Consider the following 22556-nt stretch of genomic DNA (forward strand, 5'->3'; position numbering starts at 1 on the left):
TTGAATAATGTCACAGTATAGCATGTTGAATAAAGTCATACTATAGCATGTTGAATAAAGTCACAGTATAGCATGTTGAATAAAGTCACAGTATAGCATGTTGAATAAAGTCACAGTATAGCATGTTGAATAATGTCACAGTATAGCATGTTGAATAAAGTCACAGTATAGCATGTTGAATAATGTCACAGTATAGCATGTTGAATAAAGTCACAGTATAGCATGTTGAATAAAGTCATAGTATAGCATGTTGAATAAATTATGACGAAAATGGTAAAAAAAAGTCATGTTAAGTATTTTGACAAACAAAATGATTCATTTTGAAAGTGCGATTGTGACCTAAACTGAATACACCACCTGGTGTGTTGTGACATTTAAAGTGCGTCAGTCTGTTTGGTTTGTATAGATCTGATCTCAGCTGAAAGAATCAGCCCGGAGAAATCCATCGTTTGGATATTGAATTAAGCTCAGAGTTATGCGATATACTGTACAAATTAAAAGCAAAGACCTTGCTCTAAATTGAGTGCATACAGTAGAGTAGGATTAAGTCTAAATATATCATTTTAATCTCAGCATTTAAGCACACACACAATAAACACGCTTTCTCAATTTTCTATCTTTTGGTGCTATAACATCTTTCGGCATGAGCTGAATTAACATATTGTGATGCCTTACTTAAAAATGGGACTATTTTCATCCTCACCGTCTGTACTATTTCCTGACCCTGTTCTATCTCTCTTCTCTTAAGCAGCAGGCGGCACGAGTTGGAAACCCAGTACCTGAAGGTAACAAGCATCAGCATTATGCAATCAGCTCGCCCCCCCCCCCCCCTTCTCTTTCAGTCCTGCGTTACAGAGCTATAAATACAACCAGCAAGGCAGCAACAGAGTAAAATGCAAAGGTAGAATGCTGACGGGATAGCCGTCTTTGGTTGCTGTTCGGGTCAAACGTTGATGAATTGCAGGTCAGGGATGAAACTCAATGTATGTGTGTGTGTGTGTGTTATGGGCAGTGGGGGGCTATTTGGACCGTAGAGCCCCCCAACAACCTGCTGAACTCTCTGTCACTTAATCTCCTGACTACCGACACACACGCTGAACTCATGTCGCTTTAGCTACCGGCAACTTTGACAAGTTTAAACTCAGATGTCAAAAGTAACTAAGAAGATAATGTAGGTTCACTTTTGAGGTACATTCTAAAAGGATAAGTTCACAATTTTGTCTTCAAACATTATTCACACACCCATGTGTACATTAGTCGCTGTACTTTCCCCCAGTTTCCATACAAAACAGATCCCTGGTGCAATTACAATGTTAGAGACGGTGGACCAAATCCACAGTTTTTGGCTCTTGTGAAAATGACTTCTATAGCCAATTATGACATTTCAACAAATCATGTGAGTATATCTTCCAAGATGAAAGTCTTTTTGGTACAAAAATTCTCTCTTTGTGTTTCCCAGACAGTTTTCCCTTGCAGCGTTGGGGTGAAGGGATGAACCAGTTTGCATCCAAAAAGCAGCGACCGGCTCTTCTGCCATGAGCGCGTGGTCTTTCCTCCTCCTGGACGCCGCTCTCTGCAGGAGTTAATACATACACCTTCACATTCTTGTAAATAGATCCTGATTTATAAACAGTTTTGCAAAATAAATAGATAAATACAAAGTTTTAGATCATTTAGATTTTCAAAAGTTGACTCTATAATAGGGCTACATCACAGTAGAGATTGTTTTGATACATAAATGTTTACGTATCATGTACATCATTTCCATTGAAGAAAAGCTACAGTGTTTGTATATACTGTTAGGCATAGTTCTTAGAAAGAAAGAACACGGGCCAAGAACATTGCAGTGAAATAAAGCCTCTGAATTGAACCCATCCTAGTAGGATAGCAGCTACAATGGGCCCGGGAAGGGGTCTGGTGACACTTTAAATGTTTGCTCCACCACAGAATACAGCACGTTTTCTCTTTTGCACACACAGACACACTAACCTTTCCTCTTTTTAACACACGGTGTGTTGACATTTGGCTGCTTGAAGGGGAAGTCCTGAGCTTTGAATCGCGTTAGTCTCGTCGCTGTAATCTCATTTGTTCAGGAGAGGAGTGTGAACAAAGCAGAGCCTCCACCTGTTCAGAAAAGATATTATGTCTGGATATAAAAAAAAATTTACACTTCTCAGCTGTGTCCAAATCCTTTCCCTCTGAATGGAGAATAAGCCTGAGGGTTTTCTTTGGGAAAGAAACGTTCTTTTCTTCATCTTTGGCATCTGCTTACCATATAGCTTCATCGTGGTATTACATGTATTATTGCTGTGGTCACACTAGTCTTGTTATGGAATGTTTACATCTGTTTAAATTGTGACAGCTGTATTTAATCAAAACAACGCTCCCTGATTTGAACGCCTTCCAGGCTCTTTCCTCACCAGATGAGAGGAAATTTAAAATAATCTATTTACTCGTTTTTGTCAAAACAGCTTCAATAACAAAATGAAATGTTTGATGAATAAATCGGTGTAATATAATCTCTGCTTCCATTCCTCTGCTTTCATGTTCCATCTTCAATCCTAAAAGTTTCTGAATAAATCTAATATTCCAGTCTAAACACACCTGCCGTCCTCTTTGCTGCTTCTCAGACAGCCAATTCAACATACCTGCAGAGGTCGGCCTAATCCTGATGTGCACATTAACCCGGAGTGGTTCTGTAGCTGTGTACGACAGTCTGATGCTGGTTGCACAAACTTTAACCAGCCGATCCAGCGAGCCACACCACTCCAGTTAGACACAGCAGATGGAATGTGGATTGAAGTGTCAAAAAAAATGAATGCAATACTACATTGTCATGTCAATTCTCATAAACATGATAAAACATAACTGCAGATGGCTGTAAAGAGTCACCAGTGTAAAGGAAAGGCCTTCAGTATAGCAGGCCTACACGTCTACAGGTCAGGACAGACGGGGCTTCCGCCTCGGTTTCGTTCATGTTCTACCCGCTGGTTGGAAAATCCTGTTGTAGTTGTTGTTGCTGTCACAACAAATGACTAAATTACACATATTACCAAACTAATTCATGTCTGCAAATGAATTTCTGTCCATGCAGCTATAACAGCATGAACCATCGTAGGAATCAGTTTCAGGGACACTTTTGATGGAAAAAAGGGAACTTGCGGATTGACAATTTTATCCAGAGCAGATGCTACTTTTCAAGGATGTTTCCAGACAGCTGTTGACTTGCATTGATATTGGTTTACTTTGTTTATAGGTCTCGTCAAATCTTCACCAGCAGTGTTTTCTATAAACAGGCGCTGGTGTCATGTGGAGGGAGGCAAGCCTGTCAAACAGATCTAATTTGTGAGCATAATCACAGCTTCATGTTACCGACTGAAATACAAAACGGGTCGTCCAAGTAATTTATTGCCCTACAGTGTATGAACCTGGCCCACGCATACACATGCCTCTGGTATGCTGCTTCTTAGCGGATTCCCAGGTTAGCATGTACATACCTTCGTGTGAGAATAAGTACACGGTCAAGTTTTACCATCAAATTGGGATCCGATAGTTCTGCTTCCGTTAATTTCCCATCATAAGCAAAGCACGGTGAGCTTTATTGTTATAGAAAGCATTTTAGTTTGGATCGTTTATGGGAATTGACATGAACATGTAGTATTACATTCTTTTTTTTTTTTTTGTTGACACTTCAAACCATATTACCCTCATTTTTTTGTCACTTTCAAGGAAAAAATATACTTAAAAAAAAAATGTGTGTAGTAAAAAAAACTGCCACATTTGACGCAATCCACCAAAATCTGCTGAGCACGGTTTAATCTTCATCCTCTCTGTGCCGTTTGCTTTCTCTCAGACACACACTCATTGCTTGGCAGCTGTGATTGGCAGCTGTGGCCGTCTTCTGGCGGTGTTGACTGCTGGAGATGTCACTTGATACTTGGACTCAAACGTCAGCAGTGCTGCTCTAAACATGACGGACAGCTCGTGTGCTGAAACTCTTCTCAGGACAAACTTGGCAATTGTCGCTCACGACCCTCGACGCTGTGATCACAGTTTGACATGACGACACGAGTATTGTCACTATCAAGTGTCAGAATGTAGCAACGTGGGCCGTTTAAGGAGGAACTCTAATGAAGTGTGTCAATGTGTCATTGAAAAGCACACCAAAATGCAGGCCGTGTGCAAACTTAATGTTATGAGCGACATGAAGCTTTTTGCCGGGAGCCCAAATCTGCATTGTTATACAGAGGAAGTGTCATATTAACAATTTCTATTGTCTTCTTAGGTTTGTTCCGTCTCTCCGTGTATTCCTAAAATCAGGAAATGTGCCATATTCTTTCCAATACTTCCATACAATCAATGTCAAAGAAATTGTGCTATTATCTTCCAAACTTGTGTGCATGCTGCTGATGTGTTGTAGTTCGTGTCATGCCCTGTAGTGTAATGGGTCAGTTCATCAGGTTTTTTTTAGAGACTATTAAAAAACAGATACTCCCATATAGAGATTCAGCACTTTCTCAGATTTATTTTCAGTTGGTCAAGCATAGATTATGTTAAAAACAGTGACAACCACAGATTGTCACTGCTGTAAATGTTACTACTAATCAAAAACGATCAACACAGCGAGTTCGAGTGACCCCCCCCCGCCCCCCCCCCCCGCGCTCATTCACTGTCATTGGCCTCGATCTGTTCACCCGTGAGACTCCCACCCTGCCGTCGTTACATTTCACAAACAGATTCCGCGGACAGATAATCACTTCATAGATTCATAGGCAGCGTCGTGAAACAGTTTCTTTTTAATCCCCTTTTTTTTTTGGTCAAAAATATAATCAAATAAAATAAATCATATTTACAGGAAAAAGTAAACACTCATCACTCGTAAGACACTACTTTTGTCAGAACATTATAAATAAAAATTCAGGGGGAAAGAAATATGAATCCTACAGGAGGATGCGCCCAAAACAACTCTCACACACACACACACAAGTAGCTCAAAAGATATATAGATGTATATATATGTATGTATCCATATATATTCTGTATATATGCTTCTCTACAAAAAAGCAAGTTTACTCTTTCTATGAGTAAATACATTCTACTCTACAATCACTAGAACAACAGAGTACATTCCCAACCAAAATGCTGCGATCGTTAATCAGGAGGATATTAGACTTAAACAATCGGTGGACCATGACCAGGAAGTATGCGACAACATGCTTAATGTGACTGCCATATTGTGTGTTTGTGTGTGTGTGTGTGCATGCATATGGGTGTGAAATAGCTTCCCATGACCCTCCGGTTTATGTGCTTGCCAGACAAACACACTCGCCCCACCCCGACAACACACATGCACACACACCCAGAAGAAATTGATGTGTTCAGCAGTTAGTCTGGTTCGCTTTGCCTCAGCAGTGGAAACGTGATCCCGGATCTATTTCTGCTGCTCTGCAGAGTTCAGGGCGGTCCGCGGATGAACTTTCAGGCTCATTCTGCAGCTCTTTTTCCTTCTGCTTCAAGAGAAATTTAGCAGGACCCCCAGACTTAAGACCTTACTCTCTGTGCCAATGCAAGAATGAGCGAGACACAGATTTCCTTCATTGTCACACAGGAGGAGATTTCTTTTCTTTTTGCCTGATATCTCATAACCGTCTTGACGGTGAATATCAGATCACAAAACCTATTGCTTTCTCACTTCTGAGACTGCCGGGATGATTAGATTTGTGCAACAAAGGTTTCAGAGTCTTTGGTGTTTGGATAAATCCCGATCCGCAGAACAAACCAGAACCCGTTTTCCCAACTGTCATTCTCTTTCCTCTTTAACATTTGACCTGGCAGGGGGATGAAGCGGTGCCTTAGGGGAAAACGGGCCCGACAGTCTCCAAAGCAAGTCCAAAACGCTGACGTTACCTGGCAACTCGGCACCCAGAACCCTTTAAGTACTGAACATATTGCAGCATCTAAATGCGCAAAGCTCCTGCATGGGTTGCCAAAAAAAAGTTCTCTTTCCTTCCTCTTCTCTCCTGTCAGCAAAGCTCGAGTTGTTCACAGATAACTGCTGTTTCTCCAAAAGGCAAAAGTAAAATCCATTACATACGGCGCTACGGACAGCCCGCTATAATGCACCAACATGACAGACGGGGGAGATGCGTTCCCTCAGCTACGCATGGCTCAAATCCTAAAGGACAAACAAGGCCTTACCACCTGTGTACCTCTCACTACATACAGTACAATGTTACGTGTAACACAGAAACCACAAAGCAAACAATGTCACGCTGTCTCAATGTGCTCGGCTGTTATTGACAGTGAATGCTGATATTACAGAATATTTACATTTATGATTACATGTGTGCCTATTTGCATGCTTGTGTGTGTGCGTGTGTCAGGTGGCCCTGAGAACAATGCGCGTGTGTGTGTGTGTTGTTTGTGTGTGTGTGTTTTGTGCTTCTTAGATCTGAAGGTGTAGTTGTGAAACGCCCACGGAGGGGCGGTGTGTGCGTGAAAGTGTAGATGTTTACAATGGCTGCCTGTTTTCCTCTTTCATAGAGATCTCTTAAGAGACATTTCTAGGGAACACTGGAGCCGGAAGAACATCCATCAGAAAACTGACCGGGACCCGAGTCCAGCACAAACAACCACTACTCTCTAGGAAAGTTCTACATAAGTGATGACAGTCCAAGCCTTCAAACGGGGCTACCTAGAGCATTCGTCTTCAGGTGAAGAGTACTGTTTTCTATTGAGACATTTCATAGTGGAGTACGGCTGGTATTGTCATCTTCCTGTTGGTGCAATATGGGAACCACAGCTGGAAACTATCTGCCGAATAAAGCTTTTTTAAATATGGTTTATGAAAGGAGCAGCTTTACTTTCCTTCTCCTCTTTGTTCGTCATGCTTTCTCTAAATCATCACTAAATATATACTTTTAAAGAACAAAAATATTGACTTGCTTTTTCTTTTTTTTCCTGCGATAATCCCGATTACACCACAAAGCATACGGATAGTTTGAGTATATATTTTTCATTAAACTGGGAGGGACTTTCAGGTAATGGTAAAAAGCGGTAGAATGCTATTTTCCTAAACATTTCATTGTAAAGCCTAACAAGGAAACACACACATGCAGGACCTGCCTAACGAGAAGACAACAACTCCCAAACCTCCACAGTCCTACCAGACCGTCTGTGCCGGGGGTTTGAGACCGACTATGTCTCCCTGAGCTCTCATCTGAACGTGACCGTCCAGCCAACAGACCAAGAGGACAGGGTCAGTAGTCAGGGTGACTCCTCCTGTGTGTCTGTTCAGTCTGAGGGGAAATGAAATGGTTGCGCACTGAGGTATGACTGTCTGCCTTATTAATGTGGGCCATCTGGACAGAGGAAGAGAGAGAAAGACGGAGCGAGGGCAGAGGGGAAATTATGATGACTTCCTAGCTGATAGAGAAGGTCCGTCTCCAAGTTATTCACCTCCACGTGAATCTCACAGCAGAATGTCAAAGCAGTGCCTCTCTGGGATGAGATGAGACGACCGGAGGTGCTCTGTGAATTGATGGGAAAATGCTTGGAATAGCTAAACAAATTTCTCAATCGGGAGTACAGTGGCTGCTGCAATAACACAAACACACTGTGTGGATGAGTCCAGTTGTTTCAGTTGAGGAACCAGCTGTTCAAACACAAATGGCTCAACTGGAGGAAGAACAGGATATCCTTCCCTTTACCTCCAATTTCCGACTGCACAACTTTATTCCATCGACAGAAAAGCTGCAGAATTGTCGTTGCTGCCGGCTCAGGGGTGTCGTTAGATCGAACTGCAATTTTACTTTTTCTCTTGAAAAATAGGCTTAGGGGCCCGAGTGAGTCTAATTCTCAGATGTTGTTTTTGTTGAATCAAAGCAGACACAAACACGTGAGATCAAACTGGTGCCCAGATCAATGCAGCTGTGAGGGGGGGGGGGGGGGAAAGCCCTTTGAAGCACATTCTGTTTGATTCTGCCCCCACTGACTGACACCTCGTCTCGATTAAAGGCTAAAAATAAAAATAAATAACCGATGAAGAGCTTTCAGAAGCATGTACGCACCACAGAGAACTGCAGAAATCCCACACGGTGCTGAGTGAGTACTGTGCATATGCTGCGACTGCTAGTGTGAACAGTGTTGCGACGCCTGTTTGGTTCCAACAATACCCCAAAATAAGACCCAACGTATTAAAGCCCTTAAGAGTTTAATGGAATATCTCATCTCTCAGTCCAATTACTACGTGCGTAAATAATGCGTGCAATAAGCAGCTAGGACACTAGGACTACACGGTGAACTACTACCAAGTGAAATATGCATGTAATTTGAGACTAAAAATGATAACCAACCAAACTCCTTCTCCTTCATATCTCTCCATGAGAGTTCAACAACCTTGTGACTAGCTAGTGCAGCAGTGCCTTAAAATGCAGGAACACTAACTGCACGAGGATGCTTCAAATCTTCGAAAGAGACAGATTTCGGTCTCAAAATACAAAGTCAATATACCGTTTGACCTCAAAAGCTAATTTTGCTTCCTTCAAATGTGCGAGAGTTCAGCATCACGGCTCCATCAAGAGCACACTCAGCCTTACGGAGGGGTTTTGCAGAAGTGTCTGAAACAGTGGCGGGAGCAAGGCATGCACCAATACAACTTTCTCTCTCCAAAAAGCAATACAAGACTTTTGTCTAAATGTAAAATCTGTAAAGCTCACTGTGTGGAACTTATTGGAATGGTTTGAATGCACTGTAACACGAGGCCAGAGATTGCTGTGGTCGATACTGAAAAGGCATGTTTGATCGGTGCATCCCTAGTTGAAGATTCCTTAATCCACCTCAGCTTCGGCTAGGTTTCTTTTTCTCACATTTCATAGCTTGTGACTGGCAAAGGGCAGCCAGGTGTCATCACCAACCACTCCATTTCAAAGTCCCACTTTTGAAGATTTTTGCGGGCTATACTTTTAATTAGTTAGCCAGTAGTCTGTGCTGTGTCTATCCCATTGATTGAGAAGGCCCTTTGACAAAGCTCTATCTTCCACCAGCAGCATCTTGTCCGTACGGTAGAGTAGCGCCATAGAAGACTGGAGGGATGTGTGTGTGTGTGTGTGTGTGTGTGTGTGTGTGTGTGTGTGTGCGTTTGAATGTGTGTGTTTGCAGAAAGAAGGAACAGTGATGCGTGTGAGTGAGCTGTGCTTTTGGTCCCTAAGGCGATGCGGGACAGAGCTGACGATTGTTCCGAGTGTGTTGATGGGCGAGTCCGCCAACATGTGTTAATGGCAGATGGAGGAGCGCGTACATCAGAGTATACACATATATACTATACACATACAGTACTGTATTTGTAACAACAGTATTCCCTGCCAGCAGTGAGACTATAGAAAATGTGCTTTCTGACTGGAAAAGTGTGTGTGTGTGAGTGTGTGCACAGGTGTGATTGGGTTATGAGTGTGTTCAGTAGCGAGCGCCTCTGGTTCAGGTCACGTAAACAAACCTCGGGCAGCAGAGCGCGTGCTCAGAAAGACATACAAAGATAGAGGAAAAGTTTGAACAGAGGAGGAAAGAAAGAAGGAAGCGTTATCATTCTAACAGCAACGGTTAATATGAATACCAAAGATAATATTGCATCTCCTAGAACTAGCTTCAATTGCTCAGTGTATATAAAATTGGAAGAAAGCTATACTGTGATATTACAGTTACATTTCACTTTATAATTCTAAAATATTTTATACCAACAATAGTTATATTTTATAGAATATTTACATAAATACATTGTCATATAGTAATGTTATTGTCAACACATCGTTATAGAAACATACACCATACATAGATGTGTATATAGTCATGTTATAGCCACACGTACACACACACACGATGAATATACAATCAGAATGAGCTATTGCAATGCTGTGTTGGGTAAAACTCCGTCGGACATTCACTTCTTCTCAAGTAAGTAAGCTGATAGGGAGGAGTTCTGGTGTATTGCTATAAGAAAGAAATCCAGCCCAGCCTCGCACAGTCGCAGCTGAACGTTTCTCGTAAAATCCGAGTATTGCTTCGTGTGGTTTCTCTCCTCTGAAGTGATAATCTGGGTGGAGAGTAGAGGGAAAAACAAAGACAGGAGCTATGAGCCTCTCGGTTAGTAGTTGAGATCTGTCGCTGCTGTCGGGCAGAACGTTCTTTTTTTTCATCCCCCCCAGCGGACTGATCGAACGGAAACAGTTTTGGATCGACGAGTCCGTCACCTGGATAGAGAGGCAGCCCGCTTGGACGGACAGAAAAAGCAGGTGTCCCGCGTATACAGACAAGGTGAAGAGAGTATCCAACAACCTGCGGCCCCTAGAAGTCAGAGAAGAGATCTTGGGGACCCAGATGAATGATAAAAGGAGCGAGGGTCCGCGGCTGGTAAAAGGGATTGTCAATGAAAAGACCACCTGCAGGGAGTTCAAGAACAGAGACAAATAGAGCATGATCGATTACTACACACACACACGTTCAACTATATCATCCATATACATCATCTCTAGATATATATACACATCCCATTCCTCCAAAGCCACTTCCCCAAAACACATGACCACACACTGCCAGACTTTTGCAGAGCGAGTCCACGAGTGAGCGCTGGGGAATGGCGGTTTGCTGTCACTGGTCCAGGTCCCAGAGAAGCAGCAGAAAATGAACGGATGAATTAAAAATACATGTGGAGCTAAGTGATATAGCCTAATAACATGTATTTAATCAAACGATGTAAAGGCTGAACATGACATGAGACGCCGGTAAGGCAAAGTACATGTTTAAACTCATAAAAACAGATTATAACGGAACAGAAGAATAACAGAAAATAAACACAGAATACAACAGCTGGAAATTAATCTTCAAGCATGTGAGATTGAAGTAAAGCTTTGGTGATGTCAGACAAATAGCATTTGAAAGGTTTCACGACAACTCGATGGAGCTCAACCAACGACTGGACAACATACTGGGTCCTCTCAGCCAATGGCTGCGCCTCATGGCTGTAATCACGTCATGATCTCTCGCTGGGTCATCAATCATAACTGTCTCCTTCAGAGTATATTCTTTTTTTTACCTCTTATATTTGTTTTTACCCATGATATTAGGACATTCTTATGTCAAACATGTGGATCTTTATTGTCTAAGTCCAGAGGGATAGTTTTGAGCCCAAGTTGCAGCACCTCAGTTGGTGATGATCCTTTTTTAAAGCGTAAAACATAAAACACAGTTCAAACACTAATTCATGTGGGTCCCTTATTGCTGCTTTTGATTGTAATGTGCACCACAGTTTATGTTTGTGGTCGACATGCGGTGTTATCGGATCTATATGTCCGACAACAAGCCAATAAGGAGAATTAGCAGCTCACAGCTGTAAGATCTCAGCCAACCCGTCAAGTTGTGTTTTACATCCATGTCTGTCCAACATGTCATCACTTCATCATTTTATCTTATTAGCCATTTGTGTGAAAGTGTCGTAAACAGCATATCACTTCTTGAGTTAATGTGTTTTGTGAGGTCACAGTGACCTTTGGCCACCAAAATACTATCAGTTGATCCTTGAGTCCATGTGGATGTTTGTGCCAGATGTAATGCAATTCCCTCCAGGTGTTCCTGAGATATTGCGTTCACGGAGGCATACAAACATAGGGATATAGAAGTGGTCTATGTAGAAGTAACACGCCTTTACTATTTTTGGGCCATTTTAAACCAATTGAATCCAACTACGATATCGTATGGAGCTCTATAATTGATGCTGCGGCCGGCTAATGTGACTCCCTATTAAGGCTCTGCTTATACTGTAGTTGATTCCACTGATAGCTGTGGGAAACCTGCCAGGCATTAATCCACGTTAGGTAATGGGATCGTGCAGCTGAATGCAACATGCAGGATTTAACAAGAGCTTTCTAAATTCATCCGTTGTCTTCTCGCCTTTCTCTCTGAATATCTATAAGCTGAGGGTCAAAAGGAAATAAGGAGAAGCCCTGAGGTACGTAGAAAGCTTGAAATTCAATTTGCGCATGTATGAGGGTGGAATATTAAAGCTTGATGTAAGTTTAGGTCACAGTATTTTGTGCAGCTTGAAAAACTGGGTAGTTCCTTTCTCATGTTCAGTGACATAACTGCTCTAAATAGTCAACGTCCAACCCAAAACAAAAAGTTGCTACTGCAGCAAATCTCTGACCAGATTAAAGCCTTTAAATCAGATAAACACCAGGCAGTGTTCAGCTTTTATAGGAGATACACTTTATTCATTTGTCAACATTATTATTTATTTATTCCTTCACACAGCTCTTTATTATTTCCTTTTCTTTTTACAGAGAACGTGTGTGTTGTGTGAAAGGCGCTCCTCTTCCTAGCAAAGAATAAACAATAACAAAAGGCTAATATATATATATGTATATATATATAATTTAGACTCAAAGAATGAGGTCACAATTCACAGTACAAGTTTTTATCTCTTAAGAACTTAAACCTGTGATATTTTTTCATATTCATAAAAAGTTTTTTTGGAACAGAAAGAAATCAAAAAGCAAAAATCGCTTTTAAAATTCTCCAGCTCAAGTCTTTAATCCTCTTCCCATCATTGATATTGTAGAAAAACATTTCCCTTCTTAAAAAAAGCAAATTGTACGGTCTGAATAAAAGTGTTTGGTATGGATGAAAAAGCGCTCGTTGTGTGTGTGTGTGTGTGTGTGTGTGTGTGTGTGTGTGTGTGTGCGCGCGCCTCCAATGCTAAAAGAAGTGGTAGTGGGGGATGGAGTAGGTAGGCATTTTCATGACAGGCAACAGGAGCATTCTCTTGGGCAAACCTAGAGGGGAGACATGAGAAGAGCACAGCTCTGCATGAGTCCAGGGCAACAACTTCCACTCCCCTAAGGGGGAGTGGAAGTGTGTGAGTAAACAAAGTGACACCCTTCGTCGGTGGTTAGAGGAACCGAGAAGGAGAGCAATTCAGAATGAAAGAGAAGAAAACAAATGCCCAAGGTTAACCATTCATTTGGGTTTATTACAACTTGGGTCTTGTTCCTGTTGCTTTAGCAATCCTTTCAATGAATTGTACACCGTGCGTATGTCAAGTTGGCTGCTGGGAAGTGCAGGTCAACGTTGAAACGTTTCCTTTGTTTTGTCTTTTAAATAAGTTTGGCATACCTGGGGTTTGGTTCTTTTCAATGATGTCACATTGCCACATCTAAGCAATGGTGAGTACAATGTTGTTATTATTGACATGATGGACAAAACTAGGACCCACGTTGTAATAGAGTGGAATAATTATTTAAAGGAGACAGTTGAGCAGGAGAAGTTGTGCTTGGTACTGTCCTGTAGTCATAATGTATATGTTCAGTGATCTAATGCGCTGTGTCCTGAGATGTAATGCAAAATCCTGTTCCGGTGTCCCAGTGAGCCCTGCAGGATTCTAGAATGCATTGTGTTTGCCAACAAGAAAGCCCAGAGCAGCTGCGGGTGCCGGAGCACAGAGAAAAAGCAGGAAACAGGATGAAAGCTTTGTTTCCAAAAGATAAAAGGAGTAGTTCCCTGTGTTTTCATGTGCCTTTTTTCTTCCTTCCGATTCAAATGTAAGCCCCAATGGGCCCACCCAAAGATCGTTTGGGTGGGTCCAAACCAGCAATTGTATAATTGTAGTTTTTCACGTGTATCTTTTCTTTCTCAAATAGCAGTGAATTGACATTCTTCCTACTTGTAGGCGGTTACAGCTCAGGGTCAGCTGAACGCACATTGACCGCCCACCAGGGTACGTGATAGAGTATACTGATGAGTCATGGTGGCAGAGAGGCACGCGGTGCGCAAAGATTTATGCTTCATCACCCAAAGCTTCCAGACTGCGACCATTTAGGCGCATTATCTGACCATTTTTGGAGGCAGTGCTCCTAAATATTTAACTAGGAGCACCAGTGTGACTTGCAAATAACCTCCCGCCCCAAACTAAATCTTCTGTGTGTGTGTGTGTGTGTGTGTGTGTGTCCTGTTACACCAACACTGGGGTGCTGGTTTGCGATGGCACTAATGGCATTCATTACGTACTTAAAAAGTACCAATTCGGATCTATCAACGGTGTGTAGATTGATTTCAAGAGTGCGACTGAAGGTGGACACTAGCCCTGCCACAAGCAATCCCAAAACAATTAGTCATCGGTTTGGAAAGTTGTAATTGCATATTGCCTCCAGACAGCGCTCACCCGAGAGAGGGAGATGAAGTCGGAGTGAATGAGTGTGTGAGAGAGAGAGAGAGAGCGAGAGAGACAAAGGCACTTTTCCAGTATCTGGAACGCATGCATTTGAATGTCACATTTGATAAGATGACAGACATACTTTATTCATAGCGGTGGGTTTGACTCCTGTAGCTGCTTTTGAGCTCACGATTTGATCCGTTTCGAACGCAGAATTTATTCTTTGAAGTCTATGTTTAAAAAAAGCACGATTTAATTGAATGATTGTTTTTTAAATTTAAGCACCACATCTCTTTGTGACTTTTCTTTTAAAATAAAACAGCACATTGCTACTTCTGTAAATTGTCTATTCACTACTAAAGCATTCATCGGAAATACTGTTATTATATTAAAAAGAAAATAAATGAAACATTTTAACGTGTTGCCTTGCATGTCGATTAGGTGGTGCTCCAAAATGTTGTGCTACTTCCGTTGTGGAATAAAGTTAGTTTAGAGCCCTGCACCCCCACAGAAGAAACAGGGCATTTAATCACCCATTCATTTGCCAAGTATTTTCATTGGCCAGGCATGAAGCAGCCTACTGAATGCCTGCTCAAATATTTTGAATGTCATGGCCATCAACAAACATAACAAAATAATTCTGTTGCTTAAATTTTTCTAGTTGATTAAAGCAGAAACTACCGTTGGACTCTTAGTTTTTCAGTGAAAATTGTGCAGATGCCAGGGACTGAAACGAAACACCCCAAACGGATGCAGAGCTCCACCATAAACAGAACTACTAAGGCGCACTTCATATTCAGGGCTGATGGGGTCTCAGGAGGGTACCAGACGTGTGCCTTGGGCCCCGGATCAGTTTCTCCTATAGCACATAAGACCCATTCAAACTCAAAGCTGCAGGATGGACAGAAAGGCCTCCCGATGCTACATGTGTGCACACGCTACACAAGGCCGAGTCTGTCGTGGTAAATATGACCTTGTCCGAAAGAGGGACGCATGTGTGACTGAATTTTGCACCAATACCTCTGCTGTCAAAGGTCAAGGATTAGTATAGATTTTAGCCCATGCATGTGTGTGTGTGTGTGTGTGAGAGAGAGAGAGCCCAGTGAGGACATGGAAACCCCTGAGCAGCAGTGATATGACAGGAGCAGCGCTGCAGTGGCAAGGCTGCTCCTATCACCCTATCCTAAATTAAGTGGCGGATAAAGTGACAAACTCACACTATGTGTTCTGCTAATCTCAACAGAAATATATATGCAGCAAAGGAATGTGTTGGGGTTACTATCAGTCCAGAAGAGCTAGTATAGTTCGTTAGAGGTGGTTTCATCGTACAGTTTTCTACTCTTTTTCCATTTCAATTCTAAGATAGGCAGGTACGCGTGTCATCACGGTTATGATCAGTTTCTTTTGAGAGACTAGCTTGAGACCGATGGCAGCTCTTCACGGACAGACCGGTGATCCAACCAGAAGAGACGAGGAAGAGAACGGCAACAAGCAGATTAGGATCAAAGTGGTGAGCGGATAATTAGCCAAAGAACAGACTGATTAGCTTGCAGCGCGTAACAAAGAAGCAACAGTTTAGGCTTTGTGTACTTGTGACTGACACTCCGTGCCAAACCCGACAACTTGGATTAGAATGGGATCAAGTATATTTAGAGAAAAGGGGAGGAATTAAATTGAAAGGAAGTGGCGAGGAAGCGTTGGCGGTATAACATAAACCCACTGAATGATTAATCAACCCATGAATAGTTAGACGTTATGCAGGATTAGAAGGGAAATGTATAAGAGAGGACAGAAGGTGGAAGAAGGTTATCGATGGTAGAAGGAGGGTAAAAACGGGTTGACAGGCTAACAAACAAGAAGCACGTACCATATGCAGGAGCAGCTGCTGCAGCAGGGCTGTAGCCATACGGTGTCCCAAAGCCTGTTGGCGAAAGAGGTTACAGCGTCTAATTCAATTGCAGACTTGTGTAATTCCAGGCTGCATTTAACAACATGTTGGTCGTCCTGCACTCTAGCAGACAGTTATAGGTTCAGGGTAAGGCACCTGAGTCTGAGTGGAAGCTATACTATCCTTCCTAACAAGATCAACATACTGTACAGTCACAAACAACAGGGTCATATATTAGTGGAGGTTCAACATAAGCTGAAATGTAATTAATTCTGATTAAAAATCAAAAGGAAGGGTCATGAATAATATCATGTTCAATAAAACCTGATGTGAGGATCCAACAAATGTAAAGTTTTGTATATATATACAAATATAAAGCTTATTGCCTCAGTAAAAACAACAAAAGCACACACAGCTATCCTCTAGCTACCTTGCGTGACGTATCCAGGTGCGGCTGCACTGACGAAGGGTCCTCTTGCGAGGGCTGCTCTTCCTCTTCCTCTGGCTACCTGAGCTGCTACTGCTGAGGCTGCTGCTGCCGCCGCGGCCAGCGCTCCTTTAGTCTGGATACGGACACACTATGAGTGTGTTTCAAACATAATGAAAAAGGTAAACACAGTTTTTAGATACATAGATTAAAAGAGGTATTTCTGCATAAATATGGTGCACAGACATAAGGCATAAAGCACACACACACAAGACAATGTTCTAATGCATCATTGTTAAAACATCTGTTGGCTCATTGACAAAATAAGATAATTATTGATCTGATTGGACACTTGTCCCACAGCTCTGCAGAATTGATGATGACTGATCACAAAAGACTATTAAACATTATCATCTACAGAGCTGCACTGACAGTTTGGCTGTCAAGGAAGAGAATAACAGATTGCTTCGATTGTATGTTTCACTGTGTGTGTAAGTGCCCTCTGTATCTGGTATGTATTGTATGTGTGGATCTCTTCACCTGAGGCAATATCTTCTTTTTTTTGTTTGCAGCTGCGTTGGGACCAGAGAAGAGCTTCTCCAGAGCTGCCAGAGCAGCACTGGCCTTTGCTACTTTTTTGTTGGGGCCTGCCCCACGAAACTTCTGTCCATCGACCTCCACCTGACATGCACACACACACACAGAATGTCAATCAGAGCATGTTTTATGATTCGAGTTAGACAAAAAGGAACACAATGCATTTTGGGCAATCTCAAAAAAATATTTTTTCCACAATGGATTTTCTATTCTAATCATAAATGCTACTAGTGGGTTCATATTTTATGTTGCAGCTCTGTCAAAGCTAACAATCCCACAATCATGCCCAAGACCCATGACCCATGACTCATCAGCGAGTCAGCCAGCGAGCCTGGCTGAACAGGACCCTGGCTTGTTTAGCGATGCCCTGCTGTCAAGTAGGCCTGCTAATCAATCAGCAGAGCGATGGAGCAGCCAGGCATGTCGGAGAACAACACACCCCACAGAGAACAGCCCTGCTCCAGGAACCAAGTTGACTGATTGACGTTGCCGGTTTTCAGCCTGTTTCTGAGTGTGTGAGGGTGTGTGTGTGTGCGGCTTAGCCTCTGTGTGTGTCTCCCCCTGGCTAAAGTGCATGGGCATGTGTACTTGTGAAATATTATTCTATACTATTTGGATTATATGTCATGGCTGCACAATCTGTTACATGTTTTGTAATCTTTTATCAGAGTCAGACTGTGTGTGTGTGTGTGTGTGTGTGTGTGTGTGTGTGTGTGTGTGTACATGAAGCTTTTACCTCCATAACAAAGCGTTTGTCGTGGCTGCCTCCACTTTCAGAGATGAGTTCATATTTGAGGCCTCGCCTCTTTTCGTTTAGTTCCATGACGGGGTTCTTCCCACTTGCCGTCAGTATGGGACCCTGAGTTCGCACCTGGAGAGTGAAAAGATTATTTAAGTAATTTAACTTAAAAACATCTTCTTTGCTATATTAGAAAGCACACGGTGGACAGTAAACCTCGGAGACTGAGCGTGAAGATTCAACAAAGTTTGGATACCTTCTATGTCCTTAAACCAGAGAGACTGTCACATTTTAATCACTTACAGATTCAGACTTGGATTTAAAAGGATTTGAACTTTGTGTAAGCATTTGTGTATCTGCACACGTTTCTCAATCCCCACCTCCATTGTGTTGGAACTGTCCGTGGAGTGTGCTGGGTTATTGCTTGTGTGTGACGACGTCTCGCTCTTCCCCTCACCGTCCGACTTCTCGTCCGAACTCATGGGGTCCAGGTCTGAGTCAAAACCTGTCGGGTAGCCCATCGCCTGGAGAACCTAGAGAGGGTAGATGATGTTAAAAGGGAAAAAAGGATTTGGGAGGAAAGCAGACAAAAAAAAATAAAAGCTTAGATCGTTTGCTACGACAGTTTTTCTGATTAAAAAACTATACAAAAAACAATTTGTATTTTGCTGCTATTGTGCAGGCCTAAATTAATGTATTTACTTTTGGTGTGTTGTTGTCATTGATGTGAAAGTGACTAAAACAACAACACACTGTACTTATACACAATCTATGTAATAAAATAACACTAAATGGGACGAGATAGAGTTTACAATATGAGAACAAATTCCTACCGGCACATTTATAACCCTTTGTGTGTGATGGCTCTGTTTTGAACAGACTTTATTGGCATTATCAGCTAATAAAGGAAGAGAGCTGCTACCTCGGGCAATAAGAATGAAAAGGAGTGCCTAGACAGGAAATACAACCATATCCGTAAATGTGTTAACGACACAAATTACTATATTTTAACAAAGCAATTCTACCGATGCAGCAATACTGCAGTCTACTGCATGTACTGATATGACAGACTTTAATCTAATTCACACAATGGTTACAATAAAGACATTATAACATACTGTCGGTACTGTTTTTGACCCAAATGGGTGATTGTGTTGCAGCTGCTAAACCAGCCAATACAGTGAGAGAGAACAGCAGAGAGAGAGATACAATGAGAGAAAGAATGGGAGATCAAAAGGTGAGTACACGAGAAAAAGAAAGACAGTGACAAGAAGAATGGAAAAGGGGGAGAAAGAGCCTTTTATGGAAATGGTACGGATAGCGGATTAGCCTGGCTCTGTGCTCTGGAGAGCCTCTATGTTCACAACCACTTTGGGATTACATGGATTTGCCCACCTCCATCCCTCCACACACACACACACACACACACACACACACACACATATACACAGACAAAAACATATTTATAGATACACACAGGTTTGGGCTGCAGCTGGAGCTTGGATATTTCTTCAGGTAGTCAAAATGATCTCTTTTTTTATTCATGGGGTCTTTTATCATTTCGCTGTTCTGTGAACAGTATGTCCAAATAAGCACAAATTAAATCAGAGAGGATGTTCTTTCTCCTGTCAGTTGCACATGCATACCACACACACACACACACACACACACACACGCACACGCACACACTTCCCTCCTTTTCATTCCCTTTCCTGCTTACCTTAACAGCGACGTGGAGCTTGGCGGTCTTCTTGGAGGATCCAGATGCTTCATAAATGGTTCCATCCAGATCCACCGACATGGTGAAGACCGGAGCGTGAACCGGGCCCGACTGGGACAGCAGGCGATACTGCAGCCCCGGCCGGATCTGGTTCAACCGCATCAGGGCGTTCATTGGCTGGTTGGAGTCTATGGCTTTACTGTCCAGGACTAATGCAAAGAAATGGAGGGGGTATGGTTACAGTAGAAAGTAGAGCATATTAGGACAGATTTAATAAGGTTTTGTAGGGGGTGTACCAATTATTCAGCCGAAATTGGACAGACTGGGCCAATTCAGAGATACTGTTTGCAATAAATCACATTTTCTAAAAGGTTTTCAGCACACTCAACGGTTGTTTTCATGATGAATAAAAGGTGCCTCTCTATTTTCGCTCTCTTTCAACCACTTTCCTCGTGTTTGCCAATATCTAAAAATGCCTCTCTGTCTCCATTAGGCGTGGATCATCTTCTCCTTGTATGAAGAAAGAGCTGGGGATGGTTGGGTGGCCTACTAAAACGTTAGAAATCAATATACTATTGATCTGGCTCAGAGAGATGGAAAGGAATGTGGAGAGAAGCAGACAGGGAAAAATATAGAAGTGGAGGAGAGAAGCAATGTTTGTCTGCAGACAACAGAATAAGATTACTTCCATCCCTAAGCATTGTGCTGCTTTGTTTTTAGTGGTTTGAATGAAAATAAAATGTAAAATAACTAGTGTGAATTAACAGAAAAAGCATGAGAAACAGATTCAAACACTTATATGTTCTTTCCTTCCCTCTCTTACCTTTCCTCAGATTCCTCTTCATCTTCTTGATGAGATCCTTGTCATCCATTGTTCCATCCTCGTATGGCCTCTTCAGACCTAAGCCTGAGAGAAAGCAAGAGAGAGAGACCCGGAGAGAAACATACATAAAGTTACTAATCAATCATTGACTACAAGAGATGTTAACATGAACACAAACACAAACAAAGGCACTTATGTGTGACAAAAGAGAAATGGAGGCTAAGAAGAAGCACCCACAGACAAGATAAACAGAATAGACAGGCAGACCAGCAAAAAGTCAAACGATGGGAACGACATATAAACTTCTTTCTTGCATGCACCTTAATCTGTAAATACTTTGGCAATTTGCCATGTCAGCGCCACGAGGAACCAAAAGGCTTGAATCGATTTTTCCACGAAAGTCGCCTTGAAAATGTGCCAAAAATGAACATAAGCAGAAAGACTCCTCAATGAACTACGCACGAGTACCGTAGTGGAAGAAAACAGGCTAAACATCATATTTTTGTGGTGCTTCACATGCCAGCAATATTCATTCATTCGGCGCCGTCAGTGCTGATGTGTAGAAAAAACACAAAAGGTCACGTCATGTGTGAAAAGATTTGACGGGACGTTCGACCTATGACCGAAAGCCATCTGCCTGAATGCTGTAGGTTTCATGTAAGGAAGACGGACTGACGAAAAAAGCCTTTTCACAGACAGAGACAAAGTAAACAATGGAAACATACAGACAGATAATCAGACACACCTTCTTTATCAGACCAAGGATATCTCTGCGATGGCTTATTTGAGGGAAGAGGCTCCATCTCCAACACCTTGTAGATCTGCCCGAACGCCATGAGTCTGAGAGCATGCTGTTGGACGTAAAACACGAGAAAATAAAGAAAAGTTGGAAGGAACTTTATTGACAGTATGGACATTAATAGTCAAATCCTTTGCTGTTCATATACTGGCATAGAGGTAATCCAGCAATTTAGTAATGCACTTAAGTGAAAGTTAGATCCTACATTTCCCATAATGCTAATTGAGAGTGTTTCTTAGGCCTTCCCTGCCTCCTAAATGCCCACTTTCTTCAAACAGACGACGTCCAGGTAACTCAGTAAAGCCATCATAACACAGACCAATGCAAAATGAACACCCTGCAGTTTGCTACATGTACGTATCCAAGATATATAGAAGATTTGTGGTCGCATTCTCATTAAAGCTGCTGTGCTAATGTAGGACAAAGGTGGCACATTCTGGTTGAATAACTGAGACAGAGAAGAAGTTAATCTAGAATATTCAGGCTGATGTAATGATTCATTCATCTTCACAAATATTAAGATGCCAAGTCTAAACATAGAAGCACATCGACACATGTGTACATATGTAAATGAGCACTAAATGTCGGTCAGGTCTGTGCATTAATGAATGTCGACGTGTTTATAAAAACTAGTTATCTTGCAACACAGAGAATCTAGTATGTGCTCAAAGATATACTGACCAGTATGTGTGTGTGTTAATTTATCATTATCAATCTAGTGTACACATCCTCAAACAAACAATCAGAAAGACAAGCAGAATGGACCACAGTGGCTCTGCTAATACAGAACCATTAGGGAGGTACAGTGTCTCAGATATTCATGAGGCTTGGTGTAGCTCATTGACAGAACAGCTCCCTCTCTAATATCTGCTCTTGTATCTGCTCGAATACAATTATCCCCATTGACATTCCAGCCTCGTTCAGGCTGCCTTCAAAGGAAATGGACGGCAGGATTCACTAAGCCATGCGGCTCAGAGGCTGCCCTGCTCAGTCGAGTGTGCGTGTGTGTGTGTGTGTGAGAAGAAGGACATGACGGCACGTACGCCCCAAAGAGCATGCACACAAACACTGTCCTCGGGGTGTCAGAGATGGATTTATGGCTTACAATGGCAATAGTTTCCCACACCAATCATTAAAATGCAGCACCACATAGCGCTTTCTGGAGAAGCGTACGCGTGCGTGTACCTGTGCACGGTAGGTAATGGCCTCAGCCTGCTGGTCGGTCATGTTGGCTAGTGTGTTTGTTGACTCTTTCTCACATGGGTCGTGTAAACCTGGACCACCTTGGGGAAGCCAAAGAAGATGACACAGACAGACAGACACACACACACACACACACACACACACACACACACACACACACACA

The 22556-nt window shown here is 42.3% G+C and overlaps 1 protein-coding gene across 1 annotated transcript in view; it reads right to left on the minus strand.

Moving 5' to 3' along the window:
* Positions 1-4191: 4191 nt before the first annotated feature.
* Positions 4192-22556, minus strand: part of strbp (spermatid perinuclear RNA binding protein) — a 72722-nt gene continuing 54357 nt past the window's right edge. The window contains exons 11-20 of the mRNA XM_031855419.1: positions 22376-22473; positions 21137-21242; positions 20392-20475; positions 19569-19777; positions 18229-18381; positions 17846-17980; positions 17053-17193; positions 16516-16663; positions 16065-16118; positions 4192-10433 (exon numbers count right to left, since the gene is read on the minus strand). Coding sequence (XP_031711279.1) covers positions 10339-10433; positions 16065-16118; positions 16516-16663; positions 17053-17193; positions 17846-17980; positions 18229-18381; positions 19569-19777; positions 20392-20475; positions 21137-21242; positions 22376-22473 — 1223 coding nt within the window. The 3' untranslated portion in view covers positions 4192-10338. The remainder of the gene's footprint in view (positions 10434-16064; positions 16119-16515; positions 16664-17052; positions 17194-17845; positions 17981-18228; positions 18382-19568; positions 19778-20391; positions 20476-21136; positions 21243-22375; positions 22474-22556) is intronic.

This window comes from Anarrhichthys ocellatus, unplaced genomic scaffold (assembly GCF_004355925.1).
Source record: "Anarrhichthys ocellatus isolate YVR2014 unplaced genomic scaffold, GSC_Weel_1.0 scaffold16, whole genome shotgun sequence".
Taxonomy (NCBI): Eukaryota; Metazoa; Chordata; class Actinopteri; order Perciformes; family Anarhichadidae; genus Anarrhichthys; species Anarrhichthys ocellatus.